This window comes from Leptosomus discolor, chromosome 1 (genome assembly GCF_034619465.1).
Source record: "Leptosomus discolor isolate bLepDis1 chromosome 1, bLepDis1.hap2, whole genome shotgun sequence".
Classification (NCBI taxonomy): Eukaryota; Metazoa; Chordata; class Aves; order Leptosomiformes; family Leptosomidae; genus Leptosomus; species Leptosomus discolor.
The window spans coordinates 129137100-129161449 of NC_141391.1; the positions used below are offsets into that span (position 1 = coordinate 129137100).

At 45.1% G+C, this 24350-nt stretch overlaps 1 protein-coding gene across 1 annotated transcript; it reads left to right on the forward strand.

Annotated features, from left to right (window-relative positions):
* Positions 1 to 7065: 7065 nt before the first annotated feature.
* On the forward strand, positions 7066 to 12369 carry UPK1B (uroplakin 1B). The gene is made up of 7 exons (XM_009946770.2): positions 7066 to 7134; positions 7672 to 7872; positions 9404 to 9478; positions 10223 to 10345; positions 10645 to 10824; positions 11609 to 11692; positions 12319 to 12369. The coding sequence occupies exons 1-7, from the start codon at positions 7066 to 7068 to the stop codon at positions 12367 to 12369; spliced, it is 783 nt and encodes a 260-aa protein (XP_009945072.1).
* The last annotated feature ends 11981 nt before the right edge of the window (positions 12370 to 24350 follow it).

Here is a 24350-nt window from a genome sequence, read left to right on the forward strand (position 1 = left end):
GCAAGAGCTCATCTGCACCACTCCCAACAGCCACTCTCAGTGCTGATGACTGGCAAGACCATAGAATTTACCGTCAGCTTCTCCTCCCCTCTCTCCTCTTTCCTCATCTTCTTTTTCCAAATCAGCATTTCCGTGCTTGCTGCCTCTTCTCTCCTCCTGGGTGGGATGTAGAGGAGCGTGCTACTGTGGCAGGGCTTGTGCCTAACCCCTGCCCCATGACTTGCCAGGCTGTGACACTCAGGAGATGCACTGCTTATCCCCCCACCAGCTGCTCTCAAGGTCCAGCAGCGATGATGGGAGCCTACCTTCCTAGACCCCAGCACACCAGTCAGCATGAAACTCATGGTCCCCCCCAGCACTGCACAAAGGTGGGGTGGTGACTGCACCCAGCTGGACTTCAGATGTAGCGAGCACAAACAGTGGGTAAGCAGGTAAGAGTTATTTAGGTCTAGACACATCTGCATCCCTACTCTTGAGCACCCAAGTGACAAATTTGTTGTCTCTGTCTACTAGATCAGATAGGCTGCAATGGCTGGGTCTTCTTTTGCATATCGCTGTGGTACTTCATGGAGCTGGAAATGCCAAAGGCACTGTCTTTTTCTCAGGGTGAAATCGCATAGGGATCTCATGGCAGAGCTGGATCTCTCTTCAGTTGTCTCCAAGTACCATCTGGATCCATAAAATGTTAGAGCTATTGCAGTTCTCACTAATTTACCACAAGGATGGCTACCAAGGAGATATATATGTATACATTCTTTTGATGCTTGCTTTTATCTTCTGAAGGGCTCTAAAAACGTGAAGCTCCCATCACCCTTTCCCAAGCCCTTGGTTTTTGCACCAGCAGATGAAGAAGATCAAGCACAAGCACCTGCCCTTTTGCCAGAGACTTGCTCAAGGCTCCAGTAATAGGAATCTTGACTTTTGGCAGGCTTGTACTGGAATGAGTGAGGGAGAGGAAGGTGAGACATTCCTTTTCTGCTTTGCTCCTCAGCCTCAGCCCCTCTCAGTTTATCACAGGCCAACTAATATATATGCCTGTGCTTGACTTTGCTCAGTCTTAATAAGACTGAATGTGTTAAAAATCCAGAGGGCTGAAGGAAATGCAAGTCTCCCCACTTTTCACGTTATCCATAGTGTCTTGCAGAGTAGCCAGTGCCTACATTTCTGTTTCAAAAAAATTCCCAAGCTAAATAAAATGAAAATGGATCCAATGCAAACCACTGGATTTTCCCCATGAAACACAATTAAATGAAAACATTAAAATTCAATTACTCTCTTTTTCTAGTCAGTACGTTCTTCTTATACCCATGTTCAAACAGCAGTCCAGCAATCCTAATATTTATATTTACGTCCTTCCAATTTGCCCATCCTCTTTAAAGTTCAAGTATCTCTAACTAGTGAGTCATTCATCCACCCTTTCGAGAGTATAATAATACAAATTCTTTAAAGCTTTGTGTTTTTGGCACAGCCGCATTCCGATACGATCTAAGAATCACAGAGACACCCTCCAGTCCCAGGAGGACTGGGGAACAGGTTTGGCTAGAAAAAAAGTTTTCCTCATGTGATGGGCACCCTACCAATCACACAGCACTTTGCCCAAGCAACCTGGGCTCTTTAAAGCCCAGAGAAGGTGGGAGAAAGGGGCTTTTTCAGCTTTGCAGGTGGGTCGGAATTTCTGCTGGGAAGCATCACAAGAAGGAAGGGGTGAGTGCCTTGCTTTAGTCATTGTCTTCCTCTTAATGAGGCACGTCAGCGACAAGTGTCTGTTAGGAGAAAAGGGAGCTTTTATGTTTAATGGCTTTTATTTTAGTCCCTGGGCTGTGTTTAGTGTGTGGGAGTCTGGTACCTGGATAAGGTTAACTGCAGAAGATTATTAAGTATTTCATTTTTCTTTCCTCAGGCTGTGTCTTCTCTATGGCTTTTTTAATTTGTTTCATATTTTTTCTCCTAAAGAGTGGGGAGGAGAGAATGGGAAAATTAAATCTGTTGCAAATATGTCTGAGTAAAAAAAATAAGAAAAAATGTTGCGGGGAAAGATGAATCCTGTAATTCCCCCTCACTTGTGAAAATAGAAAAGGAAAAAAAAAACCCTTCTTGTTTTGGCTGTGCAGAACTAATGAGGGAGAGAGGAAAAACCTACCTCCCAGCTCTATTTCTGAGGTAATTATGCTTGATGATGATTTACCAGCCACTCCACTGTTCATACAGGCTTCATTTCATAGCAATCTCTCTCAAAAGGAAACTTAATTAGTCTCTGACCCCCACTTGATGCTAAGCTTTGGTTTTGCTTTATTTTTCTCCCCTGGTAGCACAAAATAACTGGCTGACTCTTCCTTTTCTGAGTGTGGTTGAATGCCAGTGCACAAGCTGTTCTCTGTCAGAGGTGGCTGCATTTTGGGGCAGGTGGAACAATGGGGAAGGTCCGGTGGGCAGGAGTAGTGAGTGGTTTTGTGTGCGCTGGAGGTGTTTGCTTTAAAATAAGTAAACGAATGATGAGTTTACACTTGTAAACATTTGGCTTCTTACAGCAGAGTCCAAGCAATTAGTCAATATTGTGTTTAACTGCATCTCTTAGAACTGTATAACTCTGAAGACATCCCAAACACTTGGAAACTACCTTCCTTCTTAAGCCCCTGAGGGGCTAAATTTTCTGCTAAAACCAATTGAATGAAAACAAAAAACAAAAAAGTTTTATTGCTGTCTGGCCCCTCGAGCCACGATGCATCAGAGCCTACAGCAGGTCAGGGTGTGGGCAGGTCTATGGCTAGCGGAGGCTTCCCACAGCACTGGCACCAGCACGGTACCTCCAGCAGCGGTTCCACCCCACTGGCTTCCCTCTGTCAGCACCCCAGCCCCAGCCCAGGCAGCTCGCTCCTGCCTGTAGAGACACGCTTTACAGCCAGGACAAGTGAGCGTGAGGGGCAGGAGGTGCAGTGCCCGGGCTTCTGCGCCAGAGGCGGGTACAGGCAAGGACCAGGTTTCTGCCGTTGAATGGCTGGGTTTGTTTAGTTTTGCTTGAGCGGTGCAGAGCCCTTCGGCCAAGGCGTGCAGAGCCCATGAGTCATAAAACAAATGTGTCCCTTGTCTCTGCCTCTTTACACCAGGGGATGAGAATGCAACGCCCTGCACAGGGACGCTGAAGCAAAAGCAGATCGGAAGGGGTGAGGTAAAGCCCCGTAAGCCCTGCCACTGCATTGAGAGACCTTCAAGAGCAGGGCATAGAAACAAATGATGCTCGCAAGGGTGGTTTTGGACATCCCTTGGTCACAGTGCCATGACTCCACCATGACAACTGGCACAAAATGCAAAGCAATCAAAATGCGACCAAATCTTACCCATTGGCTTTTTTTTGGCTAGAGATGGAGTAGGACTAGGCTAAGCAGGGGGCATTCATCTGTAAGGCTACTGAAATCCTGTCCCAATCTGTAGAAAGAGGGTATGGAGGCTTCAAAAGATCAACCAGCTCAACGTGTGTGAGGGATACACAACAGAGACAGAATTCTGTTTGAATCCAGGAACTGTTGTGAGCAGGGCTTCCTTTGAAAGCCTGCATGGGGTTATCACCTAAAATACAAGGGCAGAAACCAGCCTTTGCAGAAAGGAGCTTCCTTTTCAGCTTGCTGCAGGACTTGCAGAGCCACTGTGAGCAGAGGAAAAGAGGAGAGGTCAAGAAAGCTCTGAGGGTGTGGAAATAACAGATCTGCCTGCAAGTCGTGGAGGAACAGGGGGAGGCAGAGCTACCACTGTTCCTGAGTTCTGACAGGCTCAGCTGGACACCCATGAGTGCAGGAACGTTTTGGGGGTGTGAGGGGAGAGAAGTGGGGAGAAGTTGCGGTCTGGGTTGCGACCAGGGCATAAGGAAGAGGAAGAAGGATGTGCTTAAGGATGGATGTAGGTTTTGTGGTACAATGGGAGCAACACCTGTCCAAAGCTGCTTGGAGCATGGAGCAAAGTCTGTGGTAGTGGTAATTTAATACATGGGACCTAGAGGGGTCACATCTAGATTGCAAGGTTCTCAGGATGTGCTGAGGAACACCAGGTCCATGCAAGCTCAAGGCTGAAATCCCAAGACCTGCCTGCCTTCTCGTGTGGAGATTTTGGATAACGGTTGCAGATGAAGCTCCAGTTTCCTCAGGTGCCCCAGGAAACTGTATTTAGGTCATAAAACTAATATTAACCAGCCATGAAAAGTGCTCCTCTACCTCCAAACTGATTTGTGCCCGCAGGCAGAAGCTGCTGGCGCCTATCTCTCTGGGGACTGGGAGGAGGACTGCCTACCAATGTCACACCCAAAGGTGGTTGTGAGTCATACTGGCATGCAGCTTGCCTTGGGCAAGCCAGCCAAGGTTTGCCTCACGCCTCTGTAGTCATGCACCTGCGCCAAGTGCTCTGTAAACTACTCTTGCTTGACGCAGCTTACCACTGAGGTGTGAGGAGCAGGCAGCAGGTGGAAAGCCCCAGGTCTCTTGCAGCTTCTCCTCTGGGGTGTGTTGGAGGGTCAGCTCTCCAGCTGCCCAGGTGTTGTCACAGCCTTGGAGCACCTCCCCAGTGTCTCAATCATAATGCTAATACTAGACGCTCTACAACAGAGAAGGGGCCAGACAAGGGGTTACTACATGTGGCACAGGAGATTGAAGAATGAACACCAAGAAATTAACTCCTTCGGTGCTGATCACTTGGAGGCAGAGGGAGAATTCATACTAATATGACAACATCATTAGAGTATTCATTTTTAGGTCTACAGTAAAGGCTCTTCCTTTCCTTTTCCTACTCCCCATCTCTCCACTTTCCCCTGCCCTACAATCCCATTAGTCTTAGGTAAGGTACTGAAGAGCCTTAGGTCACCTAGAAGCTTGCAGCTCTCCAGGTGATATCTGTGTGGTGGTGACTATGTCCAGCTTTCCTCCCAGCTACAGTAGCCTAGGAGATGGACTTGCCCCAGGAGAAGAGGCTTGCTTTCTCAGACCGGCACGCCTGCCCAAGGAGAGGCAAGAGAGAGCCAGGTCCCACCTGCCACGGAGGAGGAGAAAGTCAGCTTGTGGGCAGGAAAGCACATAGGCTGGGTGGACAGCACATGTACAAAGTGTGAGTGCTGTTGCACTGCAGAGGGGACTGTAGGAGAGAAAGGGAGGGAGAAAGAGTTCCTGCAATGTTAAGGAAAGTGTTGTGTCTTTGTTAATCATGCTTGGTGTGATCTGCCATGCTAGCCACATGCTATAATCAACCCTGCTGTTTACATGGCAGCTGGAGCAGACCTGCTTTTCCATGTACTGGTCAGAGCTCATATGCCTGCACTTGCGCAGGGGACTTTTCCTTGCTTTTTGGACTGCACTCTGACCTGTGATATCTTTTAGCCAGCAACAACTAAAGGCTTTTCTAAAATCTCTGGAGTTTACAGCACAAAGACCCATGAGCCAGGTGGTGATCTCTACAGCTTTCAGATGAGTAGGGGACCAGTGTCTGTCTCAAGTTTGGCAAGCTCTGCAGTGTTGTATTGCAGACCATATGTGGCCAAACACTGCTTAGACCTAGGTCTGACCTGCAAGGCTATTTTATGTGGCCTCTGGTCATGCTGGTTAGTCAACAAGTTTAGTATGGACAGAGCTTCAGGTTGACCTCGTGAGCCTGCCATTTTCAAGAGCAGACCTGTGCAGCTTCAGATGTGTTGGGCTGGCCTCTAACCACCTGGCTGGGAATAAAAATGGCTTCTTACCTTGGAAATAATGGCAATCCCCACTCATGCTATCATGCAAAAATACTTATGTGCTCTGCTGCTGGTATAGTAGTGAGAGCACTGGAGATCTCTCCGTGCCTAACACGCAAACCACTGCAGAAAAAGTAGTAAGAAATTCTGTTTTTCCCTGTGTCACTGTTGGAAGTGCTGCCTACCCTAAAAGGGCAGCTGCTGAGGAGGCGGAAGGTGGCATTGTTAGAGAGGTCCCACAGTGATCTGTTCCTCAAGAAACTCCTCTTCATTGACATCTATGTCTGTTCCATTTTCCAACAGCTTTCTGAAGAATCCTAGAGTCAGCAACCCCAGCAAGAGAAGGCACTAGTGCAGGTACTCTGTCAGAAGAAGGGTGTTCAGGCTGCTTTTCCTGTTATCTGCTCAAGTTGGTGTCACTTCAGCCTTTCTTTTGCAGCTTACATTTTCTTAACCACCCAGCAAATGCAGCTGGGTTGGGGTTTTTTTTCTCTCCCCCTCCCCATGCACACACATGCTCCATCCCTTTGAAAGGACTTTGTTGGTGCTGGCATCTGGGCTTGTTTCTCCAAGAGGTCTTATACCTCTGACTGGTGCCTTTATGCCACTCTCTGTGAAAGGGGATGAATTCGACACGGGGCACCTGGCCCAGCCTGCAGGATATAACGCTCTCAGGAATTTGGTGGGAATGCTGCTTGGCCTGGCTCCCATGAGCCAGCTGCAGCTTGAGCTGCTCCCTCCCTCCCTCACACCTGACCAGGAATGGGGGGCCCAGCTCCAGTTCCTGGCATGGGTGTGAGATGGGACTACCCTTAGCAAAGGTGCTGCCAAGCCGTGCGCTGTAGGTATGTGTGTGGCATAGCTAAAGCATTGTGGTTACCAGTTTGGTGCCATGGCAGTGCTGGCCGAAATGGAACAGCCAGTGGGGTAGATAGCATACCCTGCGGTAAAGCCAGCTCCTTTGGAAGAGGAGCAAGGTGAGGGCACTGAACTTGTCCCCTGTCCATCTGGGTGTAGCTGGTGTTTCTAGCCAGGTGAAAATGTAACAGCATGAGCTGAGGTTGGCATGGGTGATGATGAAAACCCTACCCAAAAGGGAGCCAAAGACACTGGCTGCCCCAGCGTGGTCCCAGTCTTCTGTAGCTCAAGTATAAGGGACAGTTTGAGTTACCAGGTTCACATCTGGGGAAGTTTCTCCTCTGAAACTACTGTGAAGCAAGGGATGGGAGGTGTACAGATAGGCTGGCAGGTTCTGTCTATCCTTCACCTCAGGGATAATTTCTTTTTCTGAGTGAAGCCTACTGTACTGGTCTAACTGAAGATTGTCTTTGGTTTTTCCCAGGTTGCATGAAGAATTAAAGATGGCAAAAAGTGATGACGGCATACGGATCTTGCAGGGTCTATTAGTCTTTGGGAATGTGGTCATTGGGGTAAGTGAAGTGAGACAAGCGTGGATGGAGGCTTCCTTCCAGTATGTCACTTCTTAAAATAGCAGTTCCTAGACATGAAATCCCTCTTCGCGTGTGAGGTCCACACATAAATAGACCAGTAAAGTGTGAGAGGAGGGGTAAAGGAGAGCTGATCAGTTGAGTGGGGAGGGGACAGCAAGGGGCAGCAGGAGCTGATCCACAAGACCAACATGAGTTCTAGGGGAAGATCCCTTGCTGATGACCAACATCTTTCCAGCCACCTCCCTCCATATAGTGATGGGAAGCGTTCTGTTAATTCTTTCTTAACATCCTCAAGTCCTAGGCTTGACCTCTTAGGTCTAGGTTGGGTGAGTTTTTCCTGCAATTCTTCTGTGAAGGCACAATACAAGAGATTGTAGAGTTGGGCAGAGGACGAGTTGAGTAGCTCCTGTTTGGCAGGAGATTGAATGAAAGGAAAGAGGTCTCCATCTTTTTCTGTCTCTGCTATTTCTTTGGGGAAGCTTGACTTAATGGATATCCCAAACTCCCACTTCTCAGATGTGTGGCATTGCCCTGACAGCTGAGTGCATCTTCTTTGTGTCTGATCCCAATGGTCTCTACCCTCTGCTGGAAGCCACAGAAAATGATGACATCTATGCTGCTGCCTGGATTGGCATCTTTGTCGGTTTTGCACTCTTTGCTCTGTCTATCCTCGGTATCATTGGAGTCATTAAGTCAAACAGGACCTTGCTGCTGGTGGTAAGTGTAGCAAAGTTTGCCGACCTATTACTGCAAAACAGAAAAAAATGCCACCTTGGTTTCCCTGCTCACCTTGGTAATTACCCACTGAGCAAAGACAGATTTATCAGTGATAAGGAGCCAAAGGTTCTTCTTGATCACAGCTGTGGTGTCTCACAGTGAGGACACATGCATGAGGAGCTCCCAAACCAGGTTGAGGGAATTAATGGTGATAGCCACAATGGAGGTTCAAGCTGACTGGCTTGACCCTGACCTTACCATGAAGCAATGCAGAAGCACTTGTGCAATCAGATGTAGCTGGGATGTGGTTTAGATCCTTGTTTCTCCCCACCCCTTACTGCCTTTCAGCTGTCACATGCTATTCAGTTTAGGAGCTGATAAGTAATGACTTCTGTACAAGGGATTAGTATGTGTTAGTATACCAAATATGGGTGCAATTGAGAACATTAGACATCAGCAGGCAGGCAGAAATTACAGGGGTGGGGACAGAGAGCTTTGGATAAGCCAAGGACAATGTTAACGTGTGAACAAATCTCTGTATGATTTCTTACTTAGTCCTTTAGGTTGGCAATAGCAAAACTTAATTGATGCTTGCATTAACAAAGGGAAGAGCTGAAAACTCTGGAGTCGGCTCTCTCTTGGATTGATATAGCATGGAAGGATGGAAGGGTGTCTGTTTTAAACAACAGACACAGAGATCTGAACTCTTGTGCCAGGGAATTTGCCAGTGAACAGCTGAGGGAAGAGAATTCCCTTAACTCTGAATTTTAGTGCCTTGGCTGAAACCCAAGTGGTATAGGAGATAAGAGAGGGTATAAGGGGAAGAAGCTGGGATAAGAAAGAAACAAATACCTTGAATCTGAGAAGAACATTGTAAAATGTGGGAGGAGAAATAGAGACACAAGAACTTCCAAGGGAATATGGGAAAGGCTAAAGGGATTGTATTGAAAAGGGAAGAGAAACAGTGAAATAGACTATGGAGGTGATCTGTTTTCATGAAGGTTCTTTGCTCACACAGTAGGAGTGCTGAGGAAGTCTGACTATGCAAAATCAGGGGGATCTGAATGACACCCTAAATTGCAGCTTCTCTTTCCCCAAAGTACAAGCTCTCCTGCTAGGAGTGAACAGCTTCTTGCTGAAAAGCTTGTAGCTGGCAAGTGGAAGTGGAAGGAGAAGAGATGGCACAAGGATAAGTTGCCAATGAGATGCAATAAAGAAAAGGGCAAATGTTTTCTAGGTATATCAGGCAAAGTATTTTCCATAGAGGCAGGGCGGTACTAATGCCATGAGGTTCTGATGAAATCTTGTCTGTGAGATGGAGAACAATTCCAGTCATACACTTTCAAGAAAGCAGATTGCAAACTGAAACAAGCACAGGGAGGAGCTGCATGAATGTTCAGGGGCATGGAGAGGACTGAGGAGACTAGGGTAGCCTGGCCTCCTTTGTCTTGAGCAGGGTTTCAGGCTTAATCTTGAAAAAAACTACTTAGCTGTTTCTCCAAGAACTAACTCTGCTGTCTGTCTCCCACAGTATGTTATTCTGATGCTGATCACTTATGCATTTGAAATGGCTTCTTGCATCACAGCAGCAACTCACCGAGACTTTGTGAGTATTTCTTTCCTCACGTATTCTTGCAACTGTTGCGGTTCTAGGGTACACGACAGTCCTGTTCAGCATAGTAAGTGGCCTGTGTGGTGGTACAGCGTAAAAGGACTGCTGCTAAGTCAGAATAAGACCCCACAAGGAAATTCTCCAATATAATTATTCTAATCAAGGAAATAACTTTGTTCTTTTTAGCATAGTTTTGTTATTGTTAACATTTTAAAATGTTTACAACAACCTTGTAGTTAAGTAAATAATAGCGTGGGTTAGTTGAATCATCAATACAGTGTTTAGTCTTTCAGCTACAGATTGATTAATCTATCATACATGCAGAAGAAAAATCTTCAGCATTGCCCCAGGCACTAGTACTAGTGAGAGAGAGATTACGTGGGTTGTTTGAGACATTGGCAGGGAAGGAAATGACTTGTGGTGCTTTAGTTCCAAGCAACATATCAAATGTAACCCATAGCTTCTGCACGTCTCCTGTGATCTGATATCTGGTAGAGCCTGCTTAAGAGCTGTGCTCAAGATCTACATCTTTGTTGCTCCTGCTCCTCAAATCCTGCTTTTTATTCTCCTATGTGTGAAATTCGGGGAGAAGCAGCATTCCTGTTCTCTATCAGGACACTGAGCCAAGCAAACAAACCCACCCCAAATAACCCTATATTTGCTTTACATGGCCACTTACTTACATAGTTTCTGCATTCTTCTCTGTTGTTTTTTGTTTGTTTTTTTTTTTTTCTGTAGCTCACTCCAAATCTCTTCCTGAAGCAAATGCTGGAGAGGTATCAGAAGTCAGAGACAGACAATAACAATGACAACTGGATGACTAAAGGGGTCACAAAGACATGGGATAAACTCATGCTTCAGGTAATAACAACACTGAAAACTCTCACTAATTACTAAATGCTCTGCAACCCTGGAATTTCAAGTCCTCCTTGGGGCCACTCAGTAATGAAGAGGACAGCATCTGCCCTGAACCTTAGAGAGAGTCCTGCCACACTCCCTGTTCTGCTCGTTTATCAGATGGCAGGCTGTCAAAGGCAGGCACTTCAAAAATCTCTCCCATAAATCTGTGGTTAATGCCTAACCAGCCATGTGCAGGGTCTGGCTGTGTCCAGGGCTGTGACCTGAGCCCATAAAGAGCGATCCCTTCTCTTGCCCCACAGAACCAGTGCTGCGGGGTGCGGGGCCCCTCCGACTGGCAGGATTACACATCTGCCTTCCGTGTCACGCACAGCGATGCCGACTTCCCTTGGCCACGCAATTGCTGTGTCATGGATGCCCAAGGGTCTCCTGTCAACCTCGATGGCTGCAAGCTTGGAATCCCCGGCTACTATAACAGCAATGTAAGATGTTCTCCGCTTTTTCCAGTTAACACGTGTTGGTCAGAAGTGCCTTGCTGGAAGGGAAGGAAACAGTGAATAACCTTCCTCCTCCACTGTAAGCTACAGGTGTTCAAAAGCTTTCTGGAGGAAAAGCAATGCTTGTATGGTCCTGGCCATGCTGCTGAACACAGGATAGGTTGTAATAAAGGCTTTCAGGATGATGGAGAGACAACTATTAAGAAAACTCTCCCAATGCCATCAGTAAGAAGTGACATCTCCAACATGTAGATGGACAGTAGCTGAATCAAACTAGGCCCAAAGATGAGTGCATACAATATGAGTGAGCAAGTCAGCAGTTCTGCTCTTCAAGACAGAACTTTTCAGTAGACCAGCTTGTCCTATTGAAACAGTTTGCTGGGTCATAAGCATCAACTTCTGCACTAGCAAGCAATCCTAGAAGGTGTTCAAGCTTCCAAATTTGCCTGCAGGTTCTTGATTCTGGAGGCAAACTCTGTATTGGCTGTGTTTGGTTATATATGTATAGTTGGCAAGTGGATGGCACAGGAAGTTGTCCTTGAAGTGTCTGAGATGAGTCTACTTTATATTTGGAGATAGAAACAGGCAGGCTATCTGCAAGCTGTCAATAAGAAGTGTAGCTCTGGCTCGTCTTCTTGAGACACTGTGAGCTACCCAAATTGCAATAGGAGAGGAGCCTGCCATTCAGTTCCTCCCAGAGGTGGAGGAGACTGTTGCCTTGCAGTACAAGCTCAAAGCTGGTGTTGATGCATTCATGGTTGTCTTACAGGGTTGTTATGATGCTATTTCTGGGCCAATGAACACACATGCCTGGGGTGTTGCCTGGTTTGGTTTTGCCATCCTCTGCTGGACTGTGAGTACTTAATATTTGTCTTTATTTCCTTTTCTTGCTATTTCACACCCAGTTGGGCGGAGGTGGATGACAGGACTGATGCATTTAAAATGTCTGTAGATTATAGCTATTCATTGGTCACCAACCTGCCTGTAGCCTGTTCCACTAACAGGGCTGCATTTACTTGTTCCTCTCCATTCTGGCTTCCACAAGTAAGGAGCTAGATGGCCTCCCAGCCTGCTGTGGCCTGCTGCCATATCAGCAATACAACACAGCAAACAGAGCTTTGCAGATACGTGTTTGTGAAGGGTATTGGATCATCTAAACAGTAATCATGACAGATAGTTCAGTTTCTAGTTCAAAGACTTTGTATGAGTGTTTTAAGTACTCAAGGTTCAGCAGCCTCCTGACAGATAATCCCTAGCGACTTGAGTGATCCAGTCAAACAGTTACAGCTGCACATATCTTCTTTCTTCACTGCGAAGTTTCTGTGCAGATAAAAAGGTTTAAGCTTCCTCTGCCTGGATGGACTTTGCTTATTAAGAATTTCTGTTGCTCTCTCCTACAAGTAGGACTAAATGGAGCTGGGGGAAAGGTTGGAAGAAGGAAATGGGGAGCCAAGAAACTTATTAGTCTTGTCATTTCAGTTCTTCGTTCTCCTTGGTACCATGTTCTACTGGAGCAGAATTGAATACTGAAGGCAAGGTGTCCTCAGCGCTGTCCTGAAGCACTCTGTGAAAACGCATTCATTCATCTCCTGCTTCGTTCTCCTTATGCCGTGGAGGATTTGAAGTTTTCCCACTACCTCTCCCATGTATACTTTTGCCCCTCCAAAAACTTGACACACAGAGCTGATGATTCTAGGAAAAAGTCTTGTTGTCCCTTCTTTGCCCCTTGTTCTTCAGCCTTAGTGCCTCCTGGCTGAGGCATAACCCTTCTTTCACTGTGCAAGAAATCCTTGGAGCATAAGATAAGAGGTCATCTGATTTGTTCTGTGATGACATCAGAAATGAAAGTGTCCATATACACTTGCTCCAGAAAAATCTCTCTCTAAAACTAGCTGAATATAAACCTTAATACTAAAGGTTCCAGCAAGGGCTATGTGAGCAAAACTGGAACCTCCTGTGACCAATAGAGACAGATGCTGCAAGGGAGAGGACTGCAGACCTCTATAATATATTTTATTGTTCAGCTTCCATTCCCAGTCTCTGTCACTCCTTGCCTTAGAATAAGGTAGATCCTCTAAGAGTTTAAGTGTGTCAGCAGTAGAGACATGTCACAGATAAAAAGTCTGTTGCTAGTCAAGCCAAATAAAAGGCTAGCTCACTCCTCAGTAATATGCTGCCTATATTCAAGCCTACCTCCTATCACTGGTGAAACTACTGCATGTGCTCCTACCTTCAGAAGTGCCAGTCCAGGAAAAGCTCCACTTGCTAACAAGCAACTCCTTCAAAAAGCTGTTATGTACCCCACACAAGATTTCACACATCTATGGGCTAGAATTTGTGCGGAATTCGAGGGTTCCTGTGGCGTAATTGGCTTTCTCAAAGTGGCTGTCCCATGCCCTAGATTACCATGCTTCTTGCTTCGGCTACCTGCATGTGTATGGTCATGTGCCCTGTGTACTTCCCCTTCCACATGCCTGGATCAGGTAGGACAAAAGGCAAATAAGGGCAACGAGTAACTCTTGTGAAAAATGCAAGCAAGGGGCTAACTTTTGAACCAAATCCAGTCCTTGCATCAGCAGTTACAGTTCTCACTCAGTTCAACAGAGGCAGTTTAATTTGGCCTAGACTGATCTGGTGTCTTTCTTAGTGAACACTTCAGTAAGTACATGTGCCGTGTGAAATATGCTCCTGTATAGAGCATTTTAAGGTGAAGCCTCTTCCTAAGGTGTGCTGGTTCAGGTCCTGACACTTGCCAGCTGCCAGCTGCCCTGATTCTTTGTTTTTGTATATTCACCAAAATACTATTAAAAAGAAGTGGAAGTGAAATTGTTTTCTTGTTCCAGGTTGTGTGTTTGGGAAGGGGAAATGATAAAGGTCTGTATCTGGGACATCTGGGGCAGTGCAAAGGCAGGCTCTAAAGTCTTATAACCCATCCTGAAGATCAGAGTACAAAGCACAGTGCTACAGAAATGCTGTAGCTGAACAGTCCCTTGCTAGGGTGCTGGGGAAGAGAAAGAGGCAGTTCTGAGGACAAAGAGCTTGAGGAAGAAACGGGTCCTTGCAACACAGAAGGGTTTTTTTGTATGAATATGCCTTCAGAAAGGAAAATCCCTGTGGATTAGCCACTCCACTGGTTTAGTGGGGTGGTGATTGTCTTGGAGACCCTGGACTCTCAGCAATTTCCCTAAGTAAATTAGTCCAGCACTTTTTTGTGAGACTTGAGGCATGAATAAACCATGTGGACCATGTATGTCAGTGGTCTGCGTTTGTTTTTGAAATGGGGGGGTGGGGGAGTTTGGTGGTAGGGGAGTTTTTTTATGTGTATATTGCTGAAAGCTACACTGATATCTAAATCTAGAGAAATCTAAAGAGAATCAGTGTCTGCCTAAGTTAGGCAGCAATAGCAAAGACTGGGTTCTCTGCTACTTGCCATGAACTGCAAATCCCTGCCAAATACAACAGCAGAGAGGAGAGAAATGTGGGATGAAGGACAGTGCAGGCACACAGCTTCTGTCCTTGCTAGGCCAAACCCCTCCAATAACCCCTCAGTCATGACAGCCTTTGTGGATAGCTGTGCTCCTGCGTAAAGGTCTCTTGCTCAAGTTATATCTGAAACTCAAGTAGCTCTGCAAATGGGTGGAACAGCTGGCTACGGGACTTTCTGGAGACTAGCAAGGCCTTCTGCATATGGCTGTGGCTGGAGATGTGGCCTGGAGAAAACCTCAGGACCACAGAAGTAGGTAATTTCAAACATTATTTTCCTCCTCTCCTCTTTTGCTTCAGACCCAGAGGTCTTTTCCTTCCTGCTACATCTAAATGTGGCGTGATTATAGTACTGCGCTCAGTATAGAGAAAATACGGCAGGATTTTACAGAAGATTAACTGAGACTACTTTGAATAGACTATTGCAGTATTAACTGCTCCAATCAGTTGCACATTACACCATTGACCTATTGCATAAATGGCAGCTTAAGCCAATTAAGTTAGAGTTCTTCAAATTTTCTTTCTGCTTCTTAAGCCTTTCCCTGATGTTGCACTTTATGATTTATATTCTAAAAAATTAAAAGCTGTGATGAACAAGTGATCTAGGCAATGGCGGATATATGCAGAAGTGCCAAGCATTCCACAATGCAAACAGAAAAACCCAGCTTTATCTGCCTGAACTATGGAGGAAGAAGAAGACTGGACTGATGGCAGAGTGGTGTTGAGCAGGCTCATGAAAGATCCTGCACAGCCTTTTCTGGTTTTTCAGCTTCTGAACATTGATTCCAATCTCTAAAAGTTCACTACCTGGGATGCCAGGGGAGGGTGAGGAAGGGATGGAGTCCATGACAGGAATGGTGGTGAACTGGTTTATGTGTTGGCTGAGACTTGTAAAGAAATCCTGGTCATTCTCAGCTGTTTGGATTGCTGCCTGAAGGTATGGATGCATGTGGTCTTCAGAGCAGGCAAAACGCATATATGTGCATGAAAACTGTTGGACTATGATAGGATGAAGAAAAAAATTCTCCAGGTGGAAGCTGTGTGGTTTGTTTGCAGATTTGCTCTGTGTATTTCTTCTCTGTGGGTGTGAATATTCACAGTTCTCTCCTGGAAAAAAAAAAAAAAAAAAAAAAAAAAAAGCATGTTTCAATTCTCCCGTGGAGCTACCAACTGTATTTTTAGGTTATTAATTTATTGTAATATTCCCAGCTCTGAGAAATCAAAGCCTCGCTGAGAAACATCCTCTGTTCATACTTGACAGAGCAGCCTGGCCTCTAAGCCTGCAGGAATCTCAAATCCTCAGCTGCTCCCCTCCCGTACACACACAAACATAACCTGGTGTATTTCACATTGTTGAATGTTTGTGGCTGAAGGTACTGAAGGTCTCTGTTCCTTCAGGCAATGGGGCGATGGGGGGCTGCCTTTGTGTATTTCATGCCTTTCCCCCATTTTCCCAACAGACTTTCCTACCCCTTCCTCCTTTCCTCTCACTTCTTTTTCTGTGTGAGATCTCTTCACACAGACTCTTTCAGGCCCTGTTTGTCCTTACATTGCTGTTTCATAGATGACACACAATGACCACTATGTTCTGTGCTTGCATCTGGCTGCCCACCTCACTGTGAAAACCAGCAACCAGGCTGTTGGTGGTGTTCAGTATGCTCTGATTCAGATGATTTATTCCCCATCCTGCTCACTGCCCTGGGATTTTATTTTTTCACATTCCTTACAACAGTGACTTATGACAAGCAAATATTTATTGGGACCAACCATGACCTAAAACTAGCTCATAAATGAAGCCTCCTTCTCCCACCCCTTGGCAGCCCTGCCCTCTTTGGCAACTGGGGAAAGCCTTTGCAACGTGTGGAATGCTGGGAACCTCCTGCAAGAACTCTCCCTGTAATGTCATGCGTCTATCTTTAGGAGATCCTGCTGCGTGAGGAGTTGGGGATGACTGCTGAGGGTTTAACCTCAACAGAAAAAAAAAGGTGAGGGTGTTTCTGATTGTTAGCTTGCACGTGAGGTGAAATTCCAGCATAGGCAAGGTCATATGCAGTTCTTGCATGCTCACTAGTTTAGATAAACTCTGCAAGAGAGCAAAGTGATGAGCTGCTCTGGCTACTCAGGGTGGTTACTGACTGTGAGTGAATGCAGGACTGAAAACCTTCCCTCTCTCTGCTTTTCCAAGGCAACGCTCACCTTTACCAGAGTACTGGGTCTGACACAGAGGCTGGAGAAGGTAAAGCCAAGCCACTTCAAATAATCCCTGAAAATAACCAGCCCAGTCTTTTTACAGCTTTTTTCTGCCTCCACTGTGTAACCCTTGATGCTTAAAGCAAATTATCTCACAACACAAAAAGGATGAGTAAAGCAGTTTGTGAGCACCTATTTTTTCTGGTCTACACTTCTTTCTGACTCTTATGAAGGAGGAGGGAAAGAAGTAGTTACCTGATATTTTTCAGACTGGTTAAACTCTATCTTACGGCTGAGGGTTTTTTTCTTTTTCCTTTTCGGATTTTACTTACCTGGAAACGTCCCTGTTTAGATCTTCATGTGTGTTGTTATCCTTTCTCCAGCTCTGGTCATTCCCATGTTCCTGTTCCTTGTGATTTGTTCTTAAGCAGCTGCTAAGTTTTCTTTGAAGTCATTTCCTGTCACCGAATTCAAATATTTCCCGTTCTTTTCAGATAAGGGGTTTAAATGATAGCTGATGGGCTATGGGAGAAAGCAGGTCCAGTTTTAAGATGTATCTGGACCCAAAGTGCATCACATAATTTCTATGAATTTTCTAGATTTGCAAAATGTAATTCAGCTTGCAATGCAGTTTGTAAAAAAGACATGAGAAAATAGCTACCTTTTTTTATTATGGAGTGAGCCAAACATTCTTGTTTTAACACTCATGGTCTAGCTAACTTTTGGGAGCATCAGGACTTGGCCAGATCTGAGCTTTGCAGCTCCCGTTCATTTCTAATCCTTAACTCTGAAGCTGTTCATCCATTACCGTTGCAGTGAAACATGTTCTTTGAAAAGTTTATCCTGCTCAGACAGAAGATGAACTCAGAGATCTCACTGCCTTTATCCATCTTGGCCATTATGATTGTGTTCTTTTCGCTGTTGTTGATGCCTTGTGGCAGCTTAGCCTAAGTCTCCTCCACTGGGCTAAATTTCTTTCTGTGCACTGCCTGCCTTGCCTTTGCTGCCAGCTGACCTTGAGCTCCATCCAGTGGGATACCAGCTAGATGTGTCCTGTGTCCCACAGCTGCTGGACTCCTGTGTTGCAAGGAGGATGGATGCATGAGACGCCCGTATCAAGTGCTCTTTGGTGCTGGATTAGATTGTTTCCTGGTTAACAGCCAGTTTGGGAACTTGCTTAATCCTGGTTTTGCCTTAGTTGACAGTATCCAAGACTTTGTAGCTGATGCTTTCAATACAACCTACACAGGTCTTTGTCCCGAGTCAGACTTTCAGACTCACAGTGACAGGAAAGCACACAAAAGGAATTGGCTGAAATTGTGTTCAAGCACTTCCATGTGTTTAAGCACCCTGATTTAGGGCACAGTGCTGCTTGGAGCATGACTACGTCCGCAGTGTGCCTTTTGCCTAATTTTCATAACCATGGGAATGCTGGGGGGCAGTTTGAGATTCTCCACTTGTCTTATGGCCAAGTCATTGCTAGAGTCTGTGGCACAAAGAATAGAAAAATACTGTTTGTTGCACAGCACTAATAATTGGCTATGGCTAAGAACAATTACAGAGGTCAACAGATATGGTTTTCTCTCCAACTTTTTGTGCCAGTTGCCATAGTAAGCTGGAAGCACAACCCAGGCATTTTCCTAAAGGGAAACTGAAGTCATGAAGGAGGTAGAAAAGGGAATCAAGCCCTGAATTCAGCTACTGGGTATGAAAAATAAAGTATTTCATTTAACCTAATGATCCATCTGTTTTTTAGGGAGAACAAAGAGGAGACTGAACTGCAGGTATGCCCACTGAGGCTATAACCACAAGAACATCGGGTTTGTTTTGTTTTTTTTTTTTTTTTCCCAGGGTAGAATAACAGACAGATACTAATAATACTCACTTCCACACTGCAGCTCAGAGACTGGGTCAATAAGGGCACTGCAAGTATCCAGAGAACCAGAAAGCTTAATTCATAAATTTTTTTAAGTTCTTGCTTGTCCTTTACAAATCCACAGAAGTGCATATAAAATGCACCAAAGGCTTCATAATAACTTCTATTGTTCCAGCTTGGCTTCCCCTCTACAAGCATTGGGATCCCAAGGTTTTTCTTTACTCTGCCCTGCATTGCTCTACATTATCAGAGGCAAGGCAGAATTCTGCAGATGTGCTAAATGGGAGGACGTGCTTGTGCATCACTGAAACTTCAGCCTGGAAGAACTAAAAATCAAGAGAAAAAAGATGAATTTTACCCTTGGAAATTTTAAAGCATTTCGGATAATGGTAATTCTACAGAAGTCTCCAAGCCTTCACTTTGTTTTCAGAGCTGCAGAGCAGTTACAGCCCTCATAACCTCCATTCAGAAAAATGTGTGATCAGGCCCTAGACTTTATTCCCATAGTCAAAACCCAGACAAACACAGCTTAGTGTTCTGACCACTCATACAACAAAAGAAGGGCTCAAACTCCATGTCAGAGGAAGACAAAGGCATTTGTACTGCATTCATAAACCAAATCCAGGAAAAAGAAAATGTTTCAAAACATCACTAGGGCACAGGTCTGTTTTTATAAAAACTCCAGTTTAATCTCATGGCTGAGACCTGGCAAAACATCTTTCTTTTTTTTTTTTTTTTGTGGCTGTTGGGTTTTTTTCTTTTTTTTAAAGCAATAAGGCACAAAGGCAGGCAAGTCCACACAGAGAACAAAGCTTACAAAAATACAATCCATCAGAGCTAGCAGGAGAAATAATCACAAACCAGGGCCAGTGGGATGGGGACAGTCCTTTTCACAGTGTCCGACTTCCAGCCCTTCCCCTGACCTGGCAGCAGACAGTATTTCAGAGGGGACCAGTGCCTGCAAGAACAAGATCTAAGGTCTGGGCTGCTGCATTGAGCCCTTAGGAAGCACTTGCCTCCTGCCATCCTTCCTTTCCAGAGCTGTCGAAGTTCTGTTCCATCTCCAGTTGAGCTCAGTGGCAAACTTTCCATTCCTTGCTTGGAGAAGAATTAGTTATCACCAAGCCTTTACATTGATTAGGAACAAGAAAAAGCTAACCCAAATTTGGATCAGTGACAGCTTCTCCCCCACTCCTGGAGATGGAGAGAAGCAAAAGGGACAACTGCAAAACCTGGGCGTGCCTGAAAGGTAATATATGCTCCAGTAGATTGTTTGCATTTTCAAGGACTGGCGACAAGCTTGTGGTAGCAAGCTAAATCAGTCCTTGCACTCGGTCCCTCCTTGATCTCATCTCTCCTCTCCCAGGATATTCTCTGGCTCAGGAAGGCAGATTCAGGCCTTCTGCCCACCACAGATTAACCAGAACTCATTAGCTTCTCCTCTGTAGGCAAAAAGCCCATTGATCTCACATCCTCAATGCTACAAAAGTTGCATTAGAAAACAGTTCCATGTGTCAGCCCAAGTTTCACATATGTGCAGGATTCTATTAAGGCAATTGATTCATTTTAATTACATTTCCTTTTTAATATATTTATATAGAATGTTCTTATATATATATATATATAAAAATTTAACACAATATTCACCACTACAGGCATTTCAGAATTCATAAAGAAAGAAAAAAAAGGCTTCAATTGCACCATTTGGACTCTGTATGAGGGGAAATGTTGCAGGGCTTTATGGATGCTCTCTAATACAGACCTAAGTTCCTCTGAAGCTCTAAAGATGAAAAAAGAAGTGCTTCAGTCTTTCTGAAATGACAGCATGGGATGGACAGCCCAGAGGAATGTGGTTTATAAGGTAAAATACAATCCTCATTTCTGTTTTCTCTCCTGCCAATACAGCAGCTCCCACACGAGCTAAAATTATCCATGTCCCTCCTTCCCATCCAAGGATTCCCATCTTTGCCAGCCCAACAATCTCACTCTGAGCTACATTTAGCAGAAGCTGCACAAACCCCCTGACTACAATGGGAAGAATAAGTGAAAATTAGTCAGTTGTGTCACAACGGTAGAAGTCCACAAGCAACACATGCTTGGTGATACCGTCTCATGACTGAGACTGGGGCCATCTGGAAACTTGGGAATGGCCTTCACACTCTTCACAGCCTCAGGAGAGTTGAAAAGTACTGCAGGGTCCCTGAAATGATCTTTGCAGAGCTGCAAATGATGTGACAGTCTATTTAGGTACTTTCCATAACGCCAAGAACAACCACTTAGCTCTCCTGTACACAAAACTTCAAATTCCAGGCCAGACTCATCTCCAATAAATCTGATCTATCCCTCTCCATACTTCACAGAAACAAACAAAAAAACAGAAACCTAAGCAAAAAAAAACCAAACCAAACCAAAACAAAACCAAAATCCTTTCTTAAAGTCTCTAGTGTTGCAGGGTTGTGCTGGAGGGCAGGAGTTTGGAATCCACAATGTACCACTGCAAAACCCTCAACTTCAAAAAAGCTTTCAGTCTCGGGTTCAATCTGCTACTGCAGCGTGGCAGAGGATAACCTAAGGGCTCTGAAACAAAGATGGCATTGAGTCTGACCCTGAAGCTGACCTCAGGAATGGCTTAATAATGTTGACTCTCAGAAAGCTTCAGGCACACAGACAGCACCATGCAATGGGAGATGGCTTCTGTCTTCTGGCTCTGTCCAGCTATTAACCTCTGGTCCTTGAAGCTGACTGCAACCATCAGTATCAATACGGATCCATCATTGAGCATTACAAACTCTGCAGAAGTCTGAATCTGGAGTTGAGAATGGTGACACCTGAGCAATGGTGCACCCTGCAACTAAGCAAGCTCTCTCAGCTCTGCAGGATCTGGAGCTTTACCTGAGCGTTTTTGATACAAGCCGACTTGTGACCATAGAGCTATAGAGATGGGCCTGCACTAAGCCCGGTTGGCTGGGCTCTTGGAAGTTAGATACATCAGCTGAAGGCTGGAGATTAAAGTGTAGACAGAGACGGGATTGAGCTACAAAATAGAAGACGTCATTACAGAATCTCTGCTTAATTAAAATCCAGGACCTGGATCTGAGTTCAGATTCTGAAACACCCTTAAAAAGTACAGTCTGGATACAGACTTTATTTGAGGCCGATCTTTAATATTAAGTAAAGAGTTCTAATAATTTTCTCTTGCAGGAGCTTCACTGCTTATGCCAAAAGCGCTATTACTTACTGGAATGCTGTTGAGAGTTGAGACAGTGTATTATACACAAATTGCCAGACCTCATTTCTTGTTCATAGATCAGCTTATATGAGAATAGAGAGGGGGAAAAAAAAAAAAAAAACGGTTTTAAGGTGCCAAGATTTCATCACATTTTCTTTTTCTTTTGATACATTACTTTGTGAGCTTCACTGGCTCCATTCCAGATGCCTTGGCAGTCAAAATTTCTAGGAACCGAGAGAATATAAAATCCTGTCCAAAGTAAACTATTTTGTTGATTCCAAAAAAAAACCCTGGGCATCATTTCCACAACTTTTTTTTTTCTCTAAAGCCTCACCATACCTCCTATCACACCTTCCCAAGTCATTTGCCATTAACCCAGCCATGGTGGTTAAAAGCTTTCCAATAAGGCAGTAAAAAAGGCATTTGGGTGCCATGTAAGTGCAGTACAGAGCTGTGCTAACTATGAGGAGCATGGAGGACTGGCAATCTCCTTGTTTTGATGGGATGCTGCACAGGCATCTTATGGTCTGGGAGGATGATAATACATTTGTCATGAAGCCGTCCATGTCTTGCCTAGGAAAGCATGGGCTGACATCTGTGAGAGGACATGGACCTGAACAAGAACTTGAGGGTCTTTTCTGGTTTAATATTCTCCCTCAACAAATCTGACAACACGGACTTAGTTCTCTGCTCTGTTCCCTCTTACATGGTGTTATAGGCAATTGAGAAGTACAGGGGGGGGATCAAAGACTGCAACTGGTGACAGCGAAGAGCCCTCTTGTTTTTTCACGCTCCCTTTGGATATGGTAGGAGAAAATTCTGCTGAAGATATATTCCTTGCATTTGTGGGCCTAGAACTTCTCAAAAGTACTCTGGCATCGCTCCCCTTTGGCAATCAAAGAGTGCAGAGAAAGCACCGTACAGGCCCTGGGCCCTCCAACCACAATGACGCTGATTAAGTGTCACATTCAGTACAGACAAGGAGCTCATGGGTTGAGGTTCCTAACAATTTGAAAATGCCAGTACTTCAGAAAAAAATACACTAAACATACATCCATTTGGAAATTCTGATAGACATTGTGGTGACTATAGCATTTCCTACCAGATGCTCAGTTACTGCTTAAACTATAGCCCATAACACCCATCGAGGGTGTAGACTCAGACATCTTCATGAATGATGGCCCCTGCAAGCTCCATTACAGGGACAATCTCAGTGCTGGCAGCAACACCTGTGTTCCTGTCTGCTCCGTAGTCACTAGTGACACTTAAATAGCAGAGACAGCACGGGCTGTACCTGGCTTTGCAATTGCCCATGGTCACATACCAGACAATAGATGAGCCTGCAGTAAACGCAGAGTTAGAGGCTTTATATAGGAAGCTTTAATTCTATTCCCATGGCAGCTGTTGCTTATATGAACGAGTATTTGCCTGTAACAATAACAGCCCTTCAGGAGAGAGTTTAATTCACTTCAAATCCCCCTCTCAGGATGTTGTTCATGATCCGTTCTGCAGTCCCACAAGTCATCCTCTTTACCTTAATCAATCTGAAAGCACTGGGGGCCAGAGAGGTGACAACCAGCTGCGCTCTCAAAGAAACAGTGTAAAATCACAAGGAGAGGAAGTTTAAAGGAAGAAGAAGCACCTGGGGGCATGCCACACAGTGGCAATGAAAGACCTTGGGTCAAAAATACCTCAGTCAGGGTGCAAGAAGGCAATAGCCCAAGGGCATGCATATCAGAAGATCCTCTTGCTTTTCTCTGCTGTTTGCAGTGTGGAGTGCAGCTGGAGATAGCTGCAGAGGTGCAATCTGGCTTTAAGCAACGATGAAAATAGTTGATACTGGCCTTTGTTACTACCAACCTGACCCATATCTTTGCTTTCGTTGATACTAGCCTGAGAGGTCTGTACCACTGGACAGCCAGCTGCACACATTCCCCAGCCACAGAGATCTTGTCTGCCCAAGGAAGGTGTGGCTGAGCACAACAAAACTCACGAGCAGGACTTGGAAGACTAAAAGCACAACTAAGTGTTTCCTGTCCAGCTACTTTCATTACAGCCCTTGCACATGCTGGAAAGAGCACATCTTTGATGCAAGGACAGAGCTGGAGGCAGCACCTTCAGGTTGTATGTTTGTCACTGGAACATCCTTGGATGTCTCACACTCTGTGTGACTTACTTATGCCAGCTTCACCTTCCTCTTCAGCTATCCCCAGCCTCCTGCACTGTTTATTTACACTATCTAAATCATACAACAGAGATGGACAGGTATGGGTCTTCACTGGTGGCTAAGAAACAATGGAAGGAGGTCACAAACATCTGGACTCACCTCCTCAGCAGATGTTGTGCCACTGCACCCTGGCCTGCAGTGCTTTGGAACAGCATTTCCTCCTAGCCCTGTTTTCTAATTATGCCGAGATTTTTTTTTCCTTTTTTCAACAAGGAGAATGAGGCTTTCACAGGGCTTATTAGACAATAGGTATGAGGAAATGCAAGTTTCCTGGGACTGGTTTACAAAAAAAAGCAGACAGTGAGGGACTAGGCAGGAGTGAGAAGGGGAAGGAAAAGCAAGACAAAAAGACTATGACTCTCCATAGCAAAATGCTTCTCAGAAAACCATGAAGGATTCGGGTCCATCTTGCACAAAATAGTTATAACAACAGCAAAACGGCAATAGAGTTGGTCTTGGACACTCCCATCCCATCCACCACAGAAAAGGAGTATGAGAAGCAGTTG